The sequence below is a fragment of the Arvicola amphibius genome, chromosome 14, assembly GCF_903992535.2.
Source record: "Arvicola amphibius chromosome 14, mArvAmp1.2, whole genome shotgun sequence".
In the NCBI taxonomy this organism is placed as follows: domain Eukaryota; kingdom Metazoa; phylum Chordata; class Mammalia; order Rodentia; family Cricetidae; genus Arvicola; species Arvicola amphibius.
Genome location: NC_052060.1, coordinates 6,604,656 through 6,625,554, shown reverse-complemented (window position 1 = coordinate 6,625,554; position 20,899 = coordinate 6,604,656). Strand labels below are relative to the sequence as shown.

General features: G+C 44.3%; 2 protein-coding genes across 6 annotated transcripts in view; both read right to left on the bottom strand.

The window, feature by feature from the left end:
* Arnt (aryl hydrocarbon receptor nuclear translocator) overlaps positions 1-4,892 on the bottom strand; it is a 65,205-nt gene extending 60,313 nt beyond the window's left edge. For 3 of the 4 annotated variants that reach the window (XM_038311864.1, XM_038311865.1, XM_038311868.1), the window contains exon 1: positions 4,748-4,892. In XM_038311864.1, the coding sequence (XP_038167792.1) occupies positions 4,748-4,772 (25 nt within the window). In that variant the 5' untranslated portion in view covers positions 4,773-4,892. Of the gene's footprint in view, positions 1-4,400; positions 4,648-4,747 lie in introns of those variants that run through there. The other variant, XM_038311867.1, reaches the window with a different exon arrangement.
* A 536-nt stretch (positions 4,893-5,428) lies between these two features.
* Positions 5,429-13,018, bottom strand: LOC121676997 (histone-lysine N-methyltransferase SETDB1-like). Of its 2 annotated transcripts, none has more exons than XM_042054185.1 (4): positions 12,870-13,018; positions 9,389-9,483; positions 8,566-8,691; positions 5,429-8,425 (listed from the first exon to the last, which is right to left on the bottom strand). In XM_042054185.1, exons 2-4 carry the CDS (start codon positions 9,441-9,443, stop codon positions 8,004-8,006), a joined length of 603 nt encoding a protein of 200 aa, XP_041910119.1. In that variant the 5' UTR covers positions 9,444-9,483; positions 12,870-13,018; the 3' UTR covers positions 5,429-8,003. The 2 variants fall into 2 exon arrangements, with proteins under 2 accessions (XP_041910119.1, XP_041910120.1); XM_042054186.1 differs by lacking the exon at positions 12,870-13,018 and adding an exon at positions 12,586-12,627.
* Between the last annotated feature and the right edge of the window lie 7,881 nt (positions 13,019-20,899).

Genomic DNA, 20,899 nt, shown 5'->3' with positions numbered 1-20,899 from the left:
CCCAAGTTCAATTCCTAACACCAAAAGAAAAGTACCATTAGTAGACTTTGGAAAAACTACATTACATGTATATGCACAAGAGCACACATGTAAGGTCAGAGGACCTACAGAAGTCAGCTCTCTCCTGCTACCATGCGGGTCCATCATTGGAACTCAGGTCATCAGGCTTGTCAGAAGATAATTAACCCCATCCATCTCAGAGACCTTATATATATGGATGTTTTGGCCACATGTGCATCTGTATACAACATGCACATCTGGTGTCCACAGAGGCCAGAAAAGGACATTAGATCTCCTGGAACTGAAGTTAGAGATGGTTGTGTGAAGTCATGTAGGTGCTGGGAGTTGAACCTGGATCCTTTACAAGGGTAGCCAGTGCTCTTAACCACTAAGCTATCTCTCAAGCACCACCTTGCACACAAATTAACATGCTCAAGAATGTTTCCAACCCTAATATTAACTTAAATGAAGCTCAGAGAGAAAGGTTTTTTTAAAGGTATATTTATTTATTATGTATACAGAGTTCTGTCTGCATGTATGCCTGCAGGCCAGAAGAGGTCACGAGTTCTCATTATAGATGGCTGTGAGCCACCATGTGACTGGGAATTGAACTCAGGACCTAGAACAGCCAATGCTCTTAACCTCTGAGCCATCTCTCCAGCCCATGAAAAGTCTGTTTCTTTGGCCTTAACCTGTGATAATCTTCATAACTCAGTCTCCCAAGGACTAGAATTACAGCCATGAGCAGGAGGAAATCAATTCTGGAGAGTTTATATCTGAATTACACACTGCAAACCATGAGCAACATACACAAACAGATACACACATAACTTTTTAAAATTATTTATTTAATGTGCATTGGTATTTTGCCTGAATGTATGTCTGTGTGAGAGTCTTGGATCCTCTGGAACTGGAGTTACAGACAGAGCTGCCATATGGGTATTGAGAATTGAACCCAGGTCCTCTGGAAGAAGCAGCCAGTACTCTTAACCGCTGAGCCATCTCTCCAGCCCTACAACAGTACTTAAAAGAAATTTTTTTCAGGCATTTAAAAACTAACAATTGCAAAGAAATATATTCAGAACTCACTTAAGCAAAAATAAAATTGAAAAATTTCAAAGAGCCAGGCAGTGATGGTGCACACCTTTATTCCCAGCACTTGGGAGGCAGGGGCAGGTGGGATTCTAATTAATTAGAGGCCAGCTTGTTCTACAGAGTGAGATCCAGGACAGCAAGGGCTACACAGGGAAACCCTGTCCTGGAGAAAAAAAAAAGAGAAAAAGGAAAAAAAAAAAATCAAAGAAATGATGTCCCTGGTCTCTAAAACTGATCTAAGGAAATAAGCATGATAATTCCCTAATGGCTGAGTGTCAAATCTATAATCTTAGCATTAAGGAGGCAAAGGCAGAAGGATCAAGGTAAGTTTGAGGACAGCCTGGACAACATAGTGTGTTCCAGGCTAGCCTGGTTTCAAGAAGGCAGAAAATTTAGCATAAGAACCATTTCCTTTCTTTTCATTGAACACAGTACATTTCCCATAGTATGCCCCTTCAGTCATGGATCTCATTTTCCAAAGTTCAACCGGTGACTAAAAAGTCCACAACACATCCTCTATTTGACACACAAATGACAGGGGGAAACAATAGCAAAAGGGCATTATGTTCTAACTTCGTTACTACATGTTACCGAAACAGGAATCAGTAAGTTAGAAGAGATGGAAACCCTAGGCTGGGAACGTAGCCCCAGAGAAAGGAAGGACGGACAGATGATACACAAAAACAGCGGAGGGTCAATCTCACCGGGCGTGTGGTCCTTCCTATGCTCATGCCTATGACCCAGCACTCCAGAGCTGAGCTAGCCTCGGTTACGTAGGGATGTCAGCTACAGCAGGAACAGAGCCTGAGCTCTAGGCTTTCACTGACAGCAGTCTGGAGAGCTTCCTTTCCCTTTAGGGAGCTGCACTCAGGCAAACCTAGGAGTCCTGAGTTTACTCAGAGAAGAATTTCAAGATAAGCAAGTATGATGTAAAATTAAAGTTTATTAAAAGCAATTACAATACAGATTTCAAGCACACGGGTTTAAAAATAAAAAGAAAAGGCTCTCAGGAAAGAGAAGAGTATGGGCTGACTAAGCGAGCCTAGCACTTAAACGACTTACAGGACTCGTGATTCACAGGTTCCACCTCAAAGGGTTGCTAAGAACCCACTCCTCCCCTTTGTATTGATTTGCTTTTTTTTTTTTTTTTTTTTTTTTTTTTTTGACAAGGTCTCACTGTGTAGCCCGGAAATCACTATTTAGACCAAGATGGCCTTGAACTCAGATATGCTTGTGCCTTTGCAAAGATTAAAGGAGTTCATAAGTCCTCCTTCTTCCTTTAGTGAGTACAATTACAGGATGACTCAACACCAGGAGCCAGGAGGTTCCATTAGGGGTTCAGAACGTGCCCTTGGATTACAAAGGCAAATTTTGGTGAGACTTCTACAAAACTGAAGTTTTCCAGCAGGAAGAGGAGAAAGGCTGTAGCAAATGTAGTAATGTCTTCAGTCAGACTGTGAAAAGACTTCTTTCCCTTCCCATGGCCCCAGAATTATCTATCTTCCTATCCTGCATTAGAGAGATGCTGTCTCCAAAATATAAATTAATTAAAATAAAATGCAATCTCAAAATTGAAGAAGAAAGCAACCAAATGAAAATAAACAAAATCAAGTGTTGGTGGCACAAACCTTTTAATCCCAGCCCTAGGGAGCAGAGGCAGGAGGATCTCTGTGTACAAGGTCCACCTCATCAGCTGAGCAACTCCGGAACAGCCAGGACTACAGAGAAACCCCTGCCTCAAAACTCCAAAACAAAACAAAAAATATACTGTTTCATTAAAAGAGTTTCTTCACCATAGCAAAGGTTCTGCAAGTTTATATACTGTATATGCTGTAATGCCAGCACCTGAAGACAGAAGAGGACCATGGCAAGTTTAAGGCGAGCCTCATCTACACAGAAAGCTCCAGGACAGCCTCCCAACTATCCCAACTGCTTAGAGACTTAGCCTACCATTGATCAGGAAAGTAAAGTCTGATCCAGAAACTGTCATTCTGGTGGCTTGTTTAAAAACAGAACGCAGACAGCAGCTCCACCCCCACAACTGGAAAAGCGCCTGACTTACACACCAAAATCTGTGTACTTCTCAACAAGAGTATCACGCTGCACTTGGAAGAGTTATATAAGGGTTTTGCAATGTGTGATCAGTTTGAAATCTTGTTTACTCTCTAAATCAGACCTGAGCTACTTACTACAGGTTGGCTTCCCCTAACATTTTCCAGTTGTGTACTTCCATTCTATGATTCCACAATTACTCCAATAGAATCTTGAAGATTTATTTCATCTTTTTTCATGTAAAAAATAATTTATGATTAAGAAACTGATAATTTAGGCGTTGAAGAGAAGGTTCAGTGGTCAGCAGTATGTGTTCTTGTAGGACCTTAGGTGGGTCTGCAGCATCCACATCATGTGGCTTTACAACTCTTATTTGTAACACCTCATTCTGGATTCCTCCACACCTGCACTTAGGTGTAAACATTCCCACTTACATAATTTTTAAAACTTAAAAAAAATCACTTTTTAAAAACTGACATTGACATATGATTTCCATGAGTTTGAGGCCAACCTGGCCTCCTACACAGTGAGTTCTAGGGCAGCCTGGGCTATGTAGAGAGTCCCTCAAAAAAAAAAAAAATTGTTTCCTGATGTAATGGAAAAGCAGTGATTTGATTCACTATCGTATACAAACCTGCTATTGCAATACGATACTGTTTTAAATTTTAATGTTAGACAGCAGAAACCAACATTTCACACACTCCTCTCTCCAAACCCTTACTTTCTAAAAGGTTGTTAAGATACAAATTTCTGGGAAATTGGGGATTTACTTTGTCGGACAATGTCAAGATAAACGAGGCCCACTAAAATGGAATAGTTCATAAGAAATAACTGTAATGTAGTAGAAAGAGAACTGGGCAATCGGGTGAGATGGGTCATGCCTGGTAATTCCAGCAGCGGGAAAGCTGAGATGCAAAACTGCAGCAGTTCGAGACCAACCTGGGAATAAAGTGAGCCTGTGTCTCAAAATAAAATAGAAAGGGGAAAAAGGGCGTCCACAGACAAATGCAAGGACATTTTTCTGAAAGAACAGGAATTGTTCTATCTCGACCTAACAAGATTAAACCTGAATTCTGGATAAAGACCTGTCATGAAATTTAACTATTGCCCAAATCTCCGCCTTCAGCAGCAGGCAATAACTACACTGAAAAACAGAAACCCCAACTTTCAAAGTCTAGCCCGAGGGGGAGGGTGGCGGGTGGGAGTTACAAACGACAAGAATCTGAGCAGATACTTAAAGAACGAAGTTATACCTGTAAATGTAAACTTTCCAACTGTGAGATCCAGACCTGGGAAGCATCAGTGTGGTCCCATGTTTACAGCCCAGACTACTCTCAGTAAACCACGCCACTCTGCGTCGGGACGTCAGCGGGCAGAGGGCTGAGACCACGCCACTCCCGAACGCCGCCCGCAGAGTGGAAGCGGCCCGACCCGGCACCTCCGCTACTCCGAGCCTGGGCCGGAGCCCCCAAACGCCCTCACCCGCTCCCCAGCTCCTCCGGGCAAGGCGCCTCCCACACCCCTCCCCCACCGCCCGTCCGCCACGGCCCGGGTGCTCAGCCGACTTCTCCGCACTTGTCAGTCCCTCCCGTCTCCTCACCTGGGTTAGCCGTAGTCGCCGCCATGGTCCAGATGGCACGGTCCCTGCGCCACCCTCAGTGGGAGGGGCCGCCGCCACCGAGCTGGGGGAGGGGAGAGCCACTCCACACAAGCGACACCTTACCGCCGCCACCGCTACCACGGAATCCAAGATGGCGGACGCCCACCCCCCCCATCCTGCGGGAGAAGACACGCCCCGGGACACGCCCCGCGCGGTGGGCGCGGCCAGGCGGCGGCCGGCCTCCTGGGGAAAACTGACCAATAGGAACACTAAGTCCACAGAGGGCCGGGCTGAGGACTAAGCCTGTGAGCCCCAGTGACCCGAGAGCTAGGAAGCCGACCAGCTGTTTCCCTAATCCTGCCTTCTTTGCGTCAGAGATTCAGGACCAAGCTGACGTCAGTGAAAGGCAATAAAAGCGAGTATTTTACTAAAAAGTTTACTTTCCTATTCGACTCGTCCGCATATGCTCCCTACAGGTGGTTTGTTATGTAATCTTCTTTATGTGTTCTAATATGTCAACTTCACGTAGTGATCTCTAATCCTTTCTAGACTGTTTTCCTTTAAGGACCTTTGTCCCGGTAAAAAACTAATTTTTTAAAGCCTGTTTTGAACCTGGTAGGATAAAAGAAGCTGGGTGATTAAAAATCAACATGTGGTGCCAAAGATGTCAACACGCAAAACTGGGAGCAATGAATATATTTTTATTAAAACATGTATACCAGCACTCAGAAGGCAGAGTCCAGCCTGTACTACAAAATGAAACTAGTTCTCCTACGTCAATAAGTAGAAAGTGACAAGTTTTTAACAAATGGTAAGGCGATAACCACACAGAATTATTGTCTAGTTATAAGGATATTGTCTAATTATAAAATATTATCTAATTACAAGGGCCATTCAGGACAGACACTGTATATGCACAACACCATGAGAGAAATTCTACAATTTTACAGATCAAGATATACAATCGAAGCAGTGCATAGTAGTGAACACCTTTAACCCAGCACTCAGAGCCAGAGGCAGGTGGATCTCTGTGAGTTCAAGGCCAGCCTGGTCTACAGAGTGAGTTCCAAAATAGCCAGGACTATGTAGAGAGACCCTGTCTCAAATAAATAAATAAATAAATAAATAAATAAATAAATAAATAAATAAATAAAATACAGACATAACGCAAATGACACCTTGTTAATTAATCCAGGAGTGAGAAGCAAACTGAAACTAACACTCAAACCCTATTACATTCATTCCCATGTAAACGTGGAGGGAGGGTTGTTTTGTTTAATTTTGCCATTTGAAAGGTCTCATGTAGCCAATACTGGCTTCAAATTTACAATGTAGATAAGAATAGCCTTGAATTCCTGCTTCTACTGGCTCTTCTTCCAATGTTGGGAAGACCAGCATATGGCACTACCCTTGTCTTGTTGTCTTACAGTCTAATTCACCAAATATTTAAGAATTTGCCATCAAGATGACTCCACTGGTAAAGGCACACACAGACAAGCCTAGCAACCCAAGTTCCAATACTCTGCACGTACAGAATGAAAGAGAACCAACTCCTACAAATTGTCTGCACTTTTTCACACATGTGTACACACACACACACACACACACACACTATGTTAAAAAACATTTAAAAATTAAGTAAGTAGAGCAGGCAAAATGGATCAAGAGCTAAAGGTACTTGAAGCTGGATCCTCCAAAGGCACACAGAGATGGAAGGAGAGAACTAACTTCACTATTGTTCTCTGGCCTCCATATATACAAAATACATACACTCACACACACAAAAATAACTATAAACAAACAAAAGTTTAATAAATCATCCACTAAAAGAACATATAGTGAGAGAATACATATCATGTTGGCTTCTTAATTGGTTTGTTGGTTGCCTTTGGTTTTGGTTGAATGGGTGGTTTGTTTTAGAGGCTTTGAATAGTTTTAAATTTTTCTTTGCTTTTTGTTTTGTTTTGATTTTGCTTTGTTTTGGTTTGGTTTTTCAACACAAGGTTTCTCTGTATAACTCTGGGTGAATTTTATTATTCTTAATTATATGTATCTGTGCCGTCATTTAAGTTTGTGTACCTAAGTGCAGGCACTTGAATAGGCAGAGATGTCAGATCCCATGGAGTGAGAATTACAGATAGTTGTGAACATCAGATATGGCTGCTGGAAACTTAACTCAGGTCATTTAGAGGAGCAGCAAGTACTCCCATACACAAGTCTTTAGCCCCTTTGTTGAAATAGGGTCTCAGTACGGCAAGGCTGCTGACCTTGAACTACTGAGAACCTCTTCTCCCAGTTCCCAAGTGCTGGATTATAAGCAACTGGAACCACACCCAGCTAACAACTGATAGTTTCATGAGACAAGATCTCACAGTGTCACTTAGGCTACACTGGACCACACCATGTAGCCCAGGCTATCCTCAAATTTGAAGTGATCCTTGTGTCACAGCTTTCTGACAAGATTATAGGTTTGAGTCACCCTGCAAGTCACACAGCAAATTTTTTAAATTGCAAATTATGTATTTTATTTTGGTTTTTTGACACAAGGTTTGTCTGTACAACAGCCCAGACTGTCCTGGAACTGCCTTTGTAGACCACGCTGATCTCCAACTCAGAGAGCCCTCTGCCTCTGCCTCCTTAAAGGCATTCGCCTCCATACATGGCTAAACTACAATTTTATAAATTCAAGTGTGCTATTTATTTTGCAAATATAACACAAGTCTAAGATCATTTGGGAAGAGGAAATGTCAATTAAGACGATACCTCTAATCTGGCAGCATGACGCAACCTTTACTGCCAATGCTTGGGAGACCAAGGCAGGTGGCCTGTGAGCTTTAGGAGAGGACGAACTATATATTGACTTCTAGGCTACCCAAAGTTACAAGATTCTGTCACCAAAATAAATAAATAGATAGGTAGGTAGGTAGGTAAGTAGGTAGATAGATAGATAGATAGATAGATAGATAGATAAAAATTAAAAAAAATTGAAAAGGAAGGAGAAAATCCTTCTATTACACTGGCTAGTAGACAAATCTGTAGGACATTTTCTTGTGGGATAGTGCAGCACACTGCAGAGGGTGCAACCTTAAGCAGGTAATCCTACACTATATTAAAATGAGCAGGCAGAAAGCCGGGCATGGTGGTACACATCTTTAATCCCAGCACTCCAGAGGCAAAGGCAGGTAGCTCTCTGAGTTCTGAGCCATCATGGCCTACAGACCAAGTTCCAGGATGGCCAGGACTACACAGAGAAACCCTATCTCAAAAAACAAACAAACAAAAATATGACAGTAGCCTGAACTACACATAGAGATGCTGTCTGTAAGAAGAAAAGAAATGACATGGGAAGAGAGAGAAAGGGTTTCTGATTACAAAGGATGAGAACACAAAAGCTGGCAGTGAAATCTTGCCCATTGTATGAACAGTGGGGTGCTGTGCTCCCAGGTCCCCTACAATCTACAAACCCGCCCAGGTACCTGAGCTTGTTCTTGACGTTGGGGGTCTCAGCTACAATGCCAGCATAAAGCCAGACCTGATTTCCATCTTTGTATTTGGCCACCACTCGACTGCCCACGAACAGCTTGTCGGCAGGAGGGTGGTAATCGTAGGCGATGTGGTTGCCAGACAGCAGACTCTTTCCTTTGTTGTCAAACTTCACTTTGTATTTCTTTCCTAGCCCTGGGTGGAAGACAAACGACAACAACACAACTCTAAGTCCTGGGTGCAATGCAGGAGAGGAAAGGAAAGGCTTGGGGGAGAATCAGCAATGGAGACCTACAGGAGACCTTCCCTTAGTCCTTCCTCTAGCCTGAGCATACCAACAGTCTGGATGGCAATAAGGGTGCCTTTGTGCCATGTCTTGGTCCTCTTCTTGCCCAGAATTCGCATGTTGACTATCAGGTCCCCATCTTTGCTCAGTTCTCCAGACATCTGACCCAAGGTTCCTACGGACACACGGAGTAGTTATAAAGAGTGACGTCATAGGTTAGAGAAAGGGAAGGTCAAGAGTGCAGTATGTGGGGTGGGGATGCAGCTCAGCTGGTGGAGTGCTTACCTGGCATGCACAAAGCCCTGAATTTCAATCTAACTATGACATATACCCAACATAGTATTTCATGCCTAAAATCCCAAGTATTCAGGTAGGGAAGGTAGGAGAATTAGAAGTTTAAGGTCATCCTCAGCAAAATATGAAGCTCAAGTCTAGCCTAGGATACAGAAGACATTATCACAAAGAACGTAGTAAAGGAAATAAAGGAAACTAAGGTATTCTGCGACCATTAGACACTTTTGCTGAACCCTTGGACAAAGGCAGAAACACAAGACAACTCAATTGTTTACGCTAACAGGAGAAACAGAACATTGAATACAGAACACGCCCACGTTCATACCTAAAGGTATCCTTCAGTATACCCGACCAGCACGTGACACCACAGCCGGTTACTCCTAACTCCTTACTAACAGCAACAGTAACAACAGTTACCAGCCTGAGCCACCACATCAAACAAGCTCAGACCGACTGTGGACATAAAAATAATATTAAGAGAAACTGACAAGTAGAACAGGATTTTGAGATGCAAAGCTGTCAGTAACATTTTAGAAAGACCTTATCTCTGATCTCTGTAGCTACTCCTCAACACTAACCTTTGTTCCTGGGAACTGCTTTTCTTGTTGACAGCATCCATGAACTTTTGGACATCTTGAGCTGATTTTCTTAAGGCAGCCATAGCTTCACGGAGCTGTAGGAAAAGAAAAGGGTTCACGGATGCAGTTATCAGGAGTTAAGACACAATGAGAAAGCCAGGGACTTAGTGAGACAGAACATGCCTAACATGTACAGGGACCCCTGCTTCACATCCCTAGTGCTGCAAAATAAACAAATAAATAAATCAAGCAGGAAAAGGGATACTACCTGTTAAGAACTATCTTCAACAACCAAAAGAGATTCAACTATATCTGAAGGGCTGGGAGAGAGCTCAGTGGGTAGGAGAGCTTGCTGTGCAAGCAAGATTATCCTACTTCAAATCTCCAGCATACATGTTAAAAAAAACCAGTGTGGTTTACACGAGAACAACCCCCACAGGCTCATATATTTGAAGGCTTAGTTACCTGGGAGGGGAACTGTTGGAATGGATTGTTGAAGGAAGCATGTCACTGAGGGGGAGGGGTGGGCTTTGAGGTTCCAAAGGTCCATGCCAGGTCCTGTGTCTATCTCTCACTCAGTCTGGGGATCGGGATGTAGCTCTGAGCTACTGTTACAGTGTCATGAGCAACAACATGCTCTCCAGCATGATGGTAATAAATTAAGCCTCTAAAACTGGAAGCAAGACAACAATTAAATGCTTTATTTTATGTGTTGCCTTGGTCACGGTGTCTCGACACAGCAACAGAACAGTGACTATGACAGTCAGCCAAAGACTTAAGTGCCTAGAAGACCAGTGCTATTGGGTATTCCCCAGAACTAGCAACACAGCTGAAACAATAGGCTTCAGATTCTAGAGGATACTGTGTCAAGAGAATAAGGTAGAGGAAAGTGCACAGGCACATTTATACACAGACACAGATCACACACAAATCACACACTTAAAAAACAAATAAAGTATTTCAGAACCGGGCAGTGGTGGCGGAGGCAGGTATCCACCCGGGAATTCCAGGCCTTTTATACACCGTGCAGATGTGTTGCTCTCGTTGTTAACAGAAGGCTGACTGGCCAATGTAAAGCAGGAATTTCAGGGTAAAGAGAAAGCTGGGGAGGAGGGCGGAGTCAGAGGAAGGGCAAGTCCGGTGTAGAAGAAACACTGGAAGTTCAGAGATGAGGTAGAAGAGCCTCAGTGGAGCACACAGATGAACAGAATGGGTTAGTTTAAGTTGTAGGAGCTGGCTGGAGACAAGCCTAGGCTATCTGCTGAGCATTTATAATTAATAAGTCTCTCTGTGGTTATTTGGGAGCTAGCAGTTCCAATGAAAAACTCTGCCTACAAGACCCTGACTCAAAAACAAAAACCAAACAAAAAGGTTTTGGGAGCTTGTAGTTACTTTGTCAAGATACTGTTTCTTACTAACCTGACACAGAAGTCATTCTGAGGTGGCATTTCTTATCTCCCTGGCATGAACTCAGCTGATCTTATTATCATGAAACAGTGTATACAGCCCTTGGTAACTTTTCTTTTGCATTCTTTGTGTTTCTGATATGTACTATGTATGTAGTGCAGCAAGCAGTAGGCATGAGAACCCCAAGCACGCAGAGGCTAAAAGCGACACCAGGTATCATCCTGCATTGCTCGCCCAGACCTTCAGACAGGGTCTATCACTGAGCCAGAAGTTTGCATTGCACTAGTTGACCCTGAGATCCTGGGGAATCCACTCCTATCCCACAAGTGCTAGGATTACATACACTGCCTTGTTCAGCTAATTTTTTATGTGAGTCCAAGGGATTCAAACTCGGGTCCCTCACTCTTCAAAACCAGGCATGAGCCATCATCTCCTCAGCTCCTTCCTACTTTTTCTGCATTCTGGCAATGCCTATGAGAAGACTGTGACTCACAGAGCTTACTGTATGAGGAATACATAGATGGTTAAACTGAAGGTAGGACCAGGTCAAAACATACTGCCATTTTCAAATTCATGTTAATTTCTTAAAGAAAAGGTCATACATAATGCAGGTTGGCTTCGAACTTAATATTGGCCTGCAGATGACCATTCATCTGAGTGCTGAGACTGTAAGCATGCATCACCCAGGTTGCTGGCACATTGCTGGAATTGAACCCAGGGTTTCCTGCACACTAGGCAAGGACTCTATCTAATGAGAAACTTCTGCAGTCCCTCAAATTCATATGTAGATGAATATTTATGTGTAGGTATATATATATATATAATACTGTAATGCTTTTTAAAGACTACTTTATGATATATTTATATCTGTGTACAAGACAGGACTCTCTATCCAGGTGCCTGCAGAGCCCAGAAGAGAGATTCTGGTGACCTGGCGTTGAAGCTACAGAGAGCTGAAATCTGCCACACCTGGAGACTTGAAACTGATCTCAAGTCTTCTGGAAAAGCAGTACCTGCTAATAACCACTGACTAAAGGCTTCAAACCAAGATGGGTAGTAGTGGCTCATGCCTTTAATACCAGCACTCAGGAGGCAGAAGCAAGTGATCTCTGAGTTCAAGGCCAGTCTGCTCTACGGAGAGAGTTTCAGGACTAAAAGAGAAACCCTATCTCATGAACAAACAAACAAACAAACAAACGAAAAGAAACAATTAAAATTTTTTTTAAATGATATAAATCTTTAAAAGAGCAAAGCCAACTCTTAAACTCCAAAACAAGACAAACAAACAAGTATAAGGTCGGTGCAATAACATTTATTGGTAACATATATGAGTCCCTAGGTTCAAGTCCCAGTATAGGGGACAGAAAGTATTGAAAGAAATCTGGAGTTTAAAAAAAAAAAGTAAGCGCCTGCCAATGCTCACCTCTAGATGAAGTACTGAGACGGGTGGTAGTCTACAACACTTAGGGTATTCATCACGTGTTTATTAAAAGTAATAGGACGAATCTATCTGTCTCTACACTGCGTCTAACCTAAGTGCCTCGGCCACCTGCAGACAGCGGGTCGTAATTAACTAATTCCATCTTGGGTTCTTTTACTCCTCTCTCTCACGTTACTTGGCTTCCCTGTGGAAAGTAGCTCCTACGACCAGGCAGGGGGATGGCTGCGTTGGGGAAGGGGTTCTCAGCGGCACCAGGCCCCGAATTCCATGCCCAGCAGAAAGCAAAGGAAGACAGACAAGGTCTCCCTGCGCGAACAGAGCAAAGCCTGCAGCGAAGGCGACCACTCACACCCACGCTCCAGGAACCGCGCGCACGGGGCTCGGCGGCCGGGGCGGCGACGGGATCCTAGCGGCAGCAGCAGCGGCGGCGGCCCCGGTGCAGCGGCAGCAGCAGCGGCGGCGGCTCCGGTGCAGCGGCGGCGGCCCGGGTGCAGCGCCCGCAGCCCCGGCCTCACACCCGCCGCCCGCTCGGCCCCGCCCCCGGCCTTCTCCGCCCTCCGCCGAGTCTCCTCACGCAGCCCGGGCCCGCCTCAGCCTCCCTCAGTCCGTCCTCCCCACAACGCCGCTCCTCACCACAGGGCTGCGTCTCTCCACACGGACCCCAGATTTCGACGCCAGGGCTCGGCTTCGCCGACGAACACAAAAACCGCTGCGAGCGACAGCGGGGGTGGGGAGACAGCGTGAGGGAGACGAGGGAGAGAAAAGCAAAGGGAAGGCCAGGAAGCAATGTCGAGCGCACTTCCGGCTACGGTATGCCGAAGGGGTCAAATTTCACAGTCTGCCGTCATGGGACGGTGGGAATAAAGAGATTATACAGGCGTCAAGCAGGGCACTGCCAGAGGAGGAGCTGGTTGGACAAAGTGGGCTTTGACAGGTCTATTTTATGAAGGCTCTCCGCCCTAGTGGTCCATTTATTATTGTTCAGATTTTTTTAATGTTTTTGTTTAGTTGGTTTTGGTTTTTAGAGACAGGGTTTCTCTGTGTAGTCCTGGCTGTCCACCTGTAGCCCACCTGCCTCTGATTCCCAAGTGCTGGGATTAAAGGCACTTGGCACCACTATTGGCGCCCCTATGTCTCTCTCCCTTTCCCTTTCTCTGTATGTGTGTGTGTCACTGAAAAAAACATGTAAATATATGTTTACATATATTAGACATATGTAAATATGTACATGCATGCATATGCATACAAGTGTGCATGTATGTATGTGCATACAAGTATGCATGCCCGCACATGTATGCCCTATACATGTATTGCTGCACATGTGCGTGTACACATATGCATACATGTTTACATATATCTATGCACATATAAATATGTAAATATATGTATGTATATATATTTTTTAAAGCTAGCCATTGGGAAGGAGGGACAAGTAGATATCTGTTAGCTCAAGGCCAGCCTGGTACATAGTGAGTTCTAGAACAGCCACATCTATGCAGTGAGACTGTCTGTTTTGTGTGTGTGTGTGTGTGTGTGTATGTATATATACACAACGGTATATATATGTTTTATAAATTTTATTTATATATATTATTTTTTAATTTTATATCTATGTGTGTTTTACCTATGACGGACCAACCTGACTCCATTTTAAGATTGAAAACCATTGTAGGACCCAGCTATGACAAGCTCAATAGAGACCTGAGTTGTCCCAACCAGCAGGATACGAATCTGGAGCACAAACCCTGAAGGAGAGGAATGGGAGGGACAAGAGACACGAGAAACAGACAGCAAGTCTGCATTCTGATCAAGCTGTCAGTTTTATTTTTTTTCCTCAGGAGCATTACATAGCAGAAAGACAGGGGAGGGTAGGATGCTGGAATGTCAGGTCTGGAGACATCCCTAGCTGATAGGAAGAGATAAGGGGATGCTGGGGGTCTACAAATGTTTACTAATGGGGGAAATGCTAATTACTTCTGGGTCCTGGGCCTGCAAGGCTGTAGTCACTCTTAACTCACAGGGAGAGACAGGAAGATACTGGGTTATTTCCTGGGCCTGGAGCTTGCCCTACAGAGGTAAATAGCTTACTTAACTTTGTGAGCTAAGATGACTGTAACCAAATATAGGACTTTGCCCCAGCACTGAGTCTCAGGAGTTTACCCTAAGGCAATACCTGGTTCTGAGAAAGACCACAAACTGAGACTACCCAGGCCACCCAGGAACACATCCAAAGGAAATTCCTAATGTTCCCACCATTGTAGATGGGATCACCTGCCAGCACACACCCACCACTTTTCACCAGGACACCCCTAGACAAATGTGGGTCAATCAGGGATCCTGAACCTTAGAAATCCCTCACTCCCACCTTTACTACTGTAAAAACCCAACCCCAACGGAGCTCAGGGCTCTCCCATCACTCCAATATGTTAGACACACAGAGAGTCAAAGTTTGCAAACTTGAGTAAGAACAAAGGCTCTTTGCTTTTATATACAGGACTCAGTCTCCTAGTTGGTTTTGGGGAGACTCTGTGCTCTGGCCTGTAATGGTCTGTCCTGTTCATTTAAGAGGCAAGCCCCATCCTCTCCCCCAAGGCAAGGGGACCTTCCTTCTGCTTCCAGCCTGCTCTCTCTCTCTCTCTCTCTCTCTCTCTCTCTCTCTCTCTCTCTCTCTCTCTCTCTCTCTCTCCTTCCCTCCCTCCCACCCCCTTCCCTTTCCTTCTATAACCCATTGAATAAACTAAATCCACACCCTCTCTCTCTCCACGCCATTCCTATCTGTCTCTGTCTCTCACCTGCCGTGGCTCCTTGTGGGACCGGCTGACCCACCAACCTGCCAAGGTCTCTCACCCACTGTCTCCCACCCGCCTGGGACCCACAGAGGCCTCAGGTGGTACCCTGGTGGCCCACTGCTGCCCACCCTCGGGGATCTGCACCTCACTGTTAAACTTTGTCTTTCACAAGTACAAATATCACCTGTTAAATTGAGAGTCAGTACAGTCAAGCTTGGACTCAGCTCTCCAGGCAGATTCTATACTGTAGTTATAACTCATCGATACCTGATAAATAGCCCTCAACTGCTCAGAGATCTAGGGGATATGGCATTTAAATGCTTAGTTATTAAAAGACTTTTCATAACAAAAAGGGACAGGTTGGCTCCTAGCAGCAGCACTCTATTTCCTCCAAAGACGACAGAAGACAAATGGGCACAGAACAACATCCATCTGCAATTCGCTTCAACTGCAAGCACTGACCATTGGGAAAAACTGCCTTTCATCTCAACTAAAAATCACCAGTCAGTGGACAGACTCACTGGAATCGACAGCCTACCTGCTCAGGTCAAGGTAGCTTGTCTTCCTACAGATTTCTTAGCCCACAGGATCTTCTGGAGCCTGGCAGGCCCTGCACTAAACAGGAAAAGGCAAATACAACCCTCAGCAACCATGGAGGACCCTGAGGAGTAGCTGTGGTGCCAACCAAGGTGAAGTTCTCTGTCATATTTTAATCAATAACTCAAGTAAAATTTTATCCTTCTCAAAGATCTCTGATGCAGTTTGACAGCTGAGAGGTTTGTCATTTAAAAGGACAACCTCACCAAACAAGTTAACAAAATTCTCTCTCACGCTGCCTTTCATGGTCTTAAAGACACTTTTCATCATGCAAAAATATCTGTCACAGTCATTCTTATGTTTTCATAAACCTAAAAAAATTCTTGTGAGTTCCAGGGAGCCGAATTAAAGGATCCACCTTAAACAGGTCAAATATACCCCCTCTCAATTCCCTGGTCCTAAAAGTTTTTTTCTTCTTAAGCTTAACTTTGTCCTCTGTTCTGCCAATAACTTAAACAGGTGTAAAAGACACCAGATATTTCCTTACCACAAACCCTGGACAGGAGCAAAGAGACCAGCTACCCCAGGATGTGACCAGCACCCAGTTTTCTCAGGTTCCCCCTCCCAAAGATGAAACCCACAAATAATCAGGAAGCAGTCTTGAGAATCCACTGTCCCAATTTCTTTAACCTGTTGTGCCTAACCTCCCACATTTTTATTATAAAAAAAAAAAAAGGTGGGAATGTAATGGTCTGTCCTGTCCCTTTAAGAGACAAGCCCCACCCACTCTTCCCCTTCTGCTGAGGCAAGCAGATCTTCCTTCAGTTTCCAGCCTGTGCTCTCTCTGCCCCATCTCTCTTTGGAAGAGGTGGCTGCGGCCTCTTCTCCCCTCCCCCATTTCTCTCTGTGTCTCTATGTCTGTCTGTCTGTCTCTCTCTCCCCCTTCCTATTCCTTCCATATCTAAACCATCATGTGGGCATAACATCATCTTGTTACAAGGTCAAAATACATTCATTCCTGTTTTCTGTAAAACTTGGATTTGACCAGGTCTTGACCCATTTTCTGGAATTTGATCCTAACCTCTTCCCTGATAAGACAAGATGATCTTCCAAATACTTTAAAGATGTTCAATGAGGTCCCACATAACCAAAATTCCTATGGAAATCCCACAACCCTTGAAAAATCCCTAATCTTTTAGGGGCTATAAAATCCCAACTTCTCCTGTGTTTAATGCTATTTTCTCAAACCCCAGAATTAGGAAGATAGCCTTGTCAGACAGAAAATAAAGGTTGTTTAATTTAACCTAAGAATTTGGGTAATCGTCTTTATTCTCTGTCGGTGGGATCAAGCCCCTACATATGTGTCGGCACACTACATGCTACCCTCATGCCCACAGAAGTCAGAAGGGGCATTGGATTACCAGAAACTAGATTCATAGATGTTGTGAGCCATCAAATGGGTATGGGACCTGAACTCAGGCCCTCTGCAAGAGCAGCAAGGACTTATGGCCACAGAGTCATCTCTCCAACCCTAATTATAAAACAAAATAATTCATAATTCTACTGCTGAGATTGTGCAGTCTTTAACTAGTTTATCTAGACATCTATGTAATATAGAAATGGACCCTTGTCTTCCACAAATATACTTTTTGTTTTTGGGGCTTGGGGGTTTTGGGGGGGTTTCTCTGTGTAACAGCCCTAACTGTCCTAGAACTCACTCTGTAAACCAGGCTGACCTCAGATTCACCTGCCTCTTCCTTCCAAGTGCTGGGATTAAAGGTGTGTGCCACCAACACCCGGTTTATGCAAATATTTTATCCTACTTTGTTACCTATTTCATTAAGTGTTTAGGTGGAAGGCCACCCAGCCTCATTTCTCCCATTCCAGCCCCTGTCCCTGAGAAAGCCCAGCAAGAGTCAGCTCCTCCCCCTGAGATGCTTAAGACCATGCCTATAGGCTGTTTAAGATGCAGGTTCCCCACCCCTGCACACACACCTGCCACATGGTTTTCTCCTCTCCCTCCCCGGGACACCTGGGAGTTGCTTTGCCCATTAAATCTAGACTTTCAGTTTGGCCTGATCTGATTTATTGCATTAGTAGAGAGACTTAACATTGGGTACAAAAACCTTTCATCTGGTGTGTTTGGCAGAAGTAAGTTGAGTCTTTCCATAACCACATGGTGTGTTTGTGGGAAGCCATTCTCTCTCTTTCTCTCTCTCCTCCCTGCCCCACCTCTCTGCCAGAAGATACTGATTTTGGTGAGACCCATTCCCAGCCACTGCCTTAAAGAAGTACTAGCTAAGGGCTAGAGAGATGACTCAGTGGTTAAGAGCACTGGTTGCTCTTCCAGAGGACCCAGATTCAATCCCCCAACACCCTCATGACAGCTCACACTGTCTATAATCCCAGTTCCAAGGAATCCGACATCCTCACACAGACCAATGTACACATAAAATATAAATAGAAAAATAGATGAATAAATAAATAAATAAATAAATAGATGTACCAGCTGCCTCTTCCCAGGTCTAAGACACCCCCCAGTCTTCTGTCATTAGGATGCAACTGCACCAAGGCAACCCAGTTCCTGAAAAGGAGAGTAAGGATTGAGAAAAAAATAGAGAAGAGACAGAAGATAGAGTTGGGAGGGCTTCCAGTGAATATTGTAACAACCTCAAGTTTATTACTCATAGTCTTTAGATACCCCAAAAGGGGAAGGCAAAAGACTTCCCTCCCAATAATACAAGGAAAAAACAAGTGTAATTGCCTCCTTATATCTCGAAACACCCAGTAACCATGCCCTGATGTGGGATGTCCTTCTGTATATGTCTTTTATTGGCTGATGAATAGAGCTTCTTTGGCCTGTGGCAGGGCAGAATATAGCCAGGCTGGAAGAGATAGAGAGAGTAGGCAGAGTCAGGGAGACGCCATGTAGCTGCCCAAGAAGCGAGAGGTAACAAACCACGAGCCTCATGGTAAATTACAAAATAATATAAATGGGTTAATTTAAGATGTAAGAGATAGCTAGAAATACGCCCGAGACATCAGCCAAACACTGTTGTAATTAACACAGTTTCTGTGTGATGATTTGGGCCTGGGCAACTGGGAACGTACGAGCTGTCTCCGCCTACAGTACCCCAAGTCGAGCATCCTGCTCGCTATGTCCAGCAGCCACGCCTTTGGCCAAACATCCTGTTATTTGTCCTTGAGGAGTAAGAATAGGTTTGAACTCTCTGACTTTGAGTTAAGATGAATGAATTCAACACCGTGGGCTCCAACAGTATCCAGAGACACCCCAGACACACACCACTCTATCACAGAGGACGCTCTGTGCCTTAGTTTTTGGTCTTGCACAGGTTGGGAATTGGGGAAATACCAACTCTAAATTCAGTAACCAGTCACTGCGAAATTTATAAGTTATCCAAATTGGGGCTAGATCATCTGAGCCCCTTTACCCAGCATTCCTGGGCTCTGCACCCCCCCACACACCTTTCCAGTTATTTTTGTCTGTGTGCCTCTCTTATTCATGGCATGTGACCTGGTCATGCTGGGATTCTCCCTGCAACGAATTTGTTCCACCTGCTCTCCCACACTGAGCTGCACAGGTGTTTCATGCTTGTGTTTCTGTTCTCCCTCAATGGCTCACCTGTGTGCTCCTCTGGCCCCTGCAGCCTACTGCACTGCACCCACAAGGTTTCTCCTAATCACTCTCCTCTCCCTGCAGCCTGGGAGACCCACGACTTGGGCTCTAGCCGGTTGGATGCCTCCCTTGTCTTCTCCTCTGTCCTGACTGTCTCTCACCTTGCCTTGTCTCCGTCCCCACCTTCAGTCCTGCAGCTCATTCTTTACACAATAAGCTCTTATTACAAGATTTTTAAACGGGTCGTCTGAAGTCTGCCAAATCTTTTGGGTTTGGCAGCTGAAGACAGTTACTGCTTCTAGGACTTTGACCCCCAATGACCACAGAGAAACCTGGGATTGCCTAGGTAACTGGAAATCTGTCTTCTGCTCATTCTCTTATCCACCTCAGATATGACTTTGATGACTAGGGTACTGATAGATTAATCAGTTTAACAGCTCTCCACGGATCTCCCAGGGCAACAAGCATCTTGCTGCTCATTGGATCACTGGTTAAGTTTCCTGTGAAAAGTACAGACAGGTGTGCCTCTCTCCTTCCCAGGCTTCATGGCCCAGGATAAACAAGTGTCAGATGTAACTGCAGAGGCTCAGAGTTTTAGCATTGATAGATGCAATTTTGATAAACTAATAGAGCACCTACTACAAACATTTTCAGGAGTCCTTAAATTTCTGTGAATTTTACTGGTCCCAGCTTTTAGAGACAGGTTAATGTCACTGGAAGTTTCTTTCCTGTAGAAGGAGCAGTGGGCTGTGTTCCCGCCGCCACATTCCCAGCTGCCTGGCTAGCTTATGTCCTGAAATAATTACATGGAAACTGTATTCTTTTAAACACTGCCTGGCCCATTAGTTTTAGCCTCTTATTGGCTAATTCTCATATCTTGTTTTAACCCATATTTAGTAATCCGTGTAGCACCATGAGGTAGTGTCTTACCAGGAAGGATCTTAGCCTGCGTCCATCTTGGAGAGGAGAGCTATGGCATCTGCCTGAGGCGTCTGCCTGACTCCCTTTCTTTCTCCCACAATTCTGTTCTGTCTTCTCTGCCTACCTAATTTTCTGCCCTATTAAAGGGCCAAGGCAGTTTCTTTATTAACCAATGAAAGTAACACATAGACAGATGACCCTCCTCCATCACTCTCCTGCCCGCATCACTCTGAGGCTTAATATTAATTACAAACTGATTGGCACATGGCTCAGGATGCTTACTTGCTAATTCTATATATAAATTTACCCCTTTTTAGTAATCTTCCTATCACCAGGATTTACAGGTAATGCTCTGGTATCTTATTTCTTTGGTGACTGCTGGCATCTCTCCTAACTCTGACTTCTTTCTCACCCTATCTTTGCCTGGCTTTTTCATCCTGCTCTATTCTGCCCTGCCATAAATCAAAGCAGCTTCTTTATTAACCAATGGTAATAAAACATATTCATAGAATACCGAGGGGCATCCCAGATCAGGTTAACTTTAGAAAGGGCATGGAACACAGAAGGCATGTCCAACTCACTCCTGCTCCACTTGCTTAATTTCTTCTATTCAGCAAATTTAGACTTAAAGGTGTGTTTCATCAGGATGAAACCAGGCCTTAGAAAAAAATGTTCATGCCTTTTAATCCAGAGTCAAAGCCTTTTGCTATGACACCAAGGTGAAAAATCTACTCTAGCTGTTTTACAGGTACCTGAATGTCCCTGGGAAAAGAGTGCAA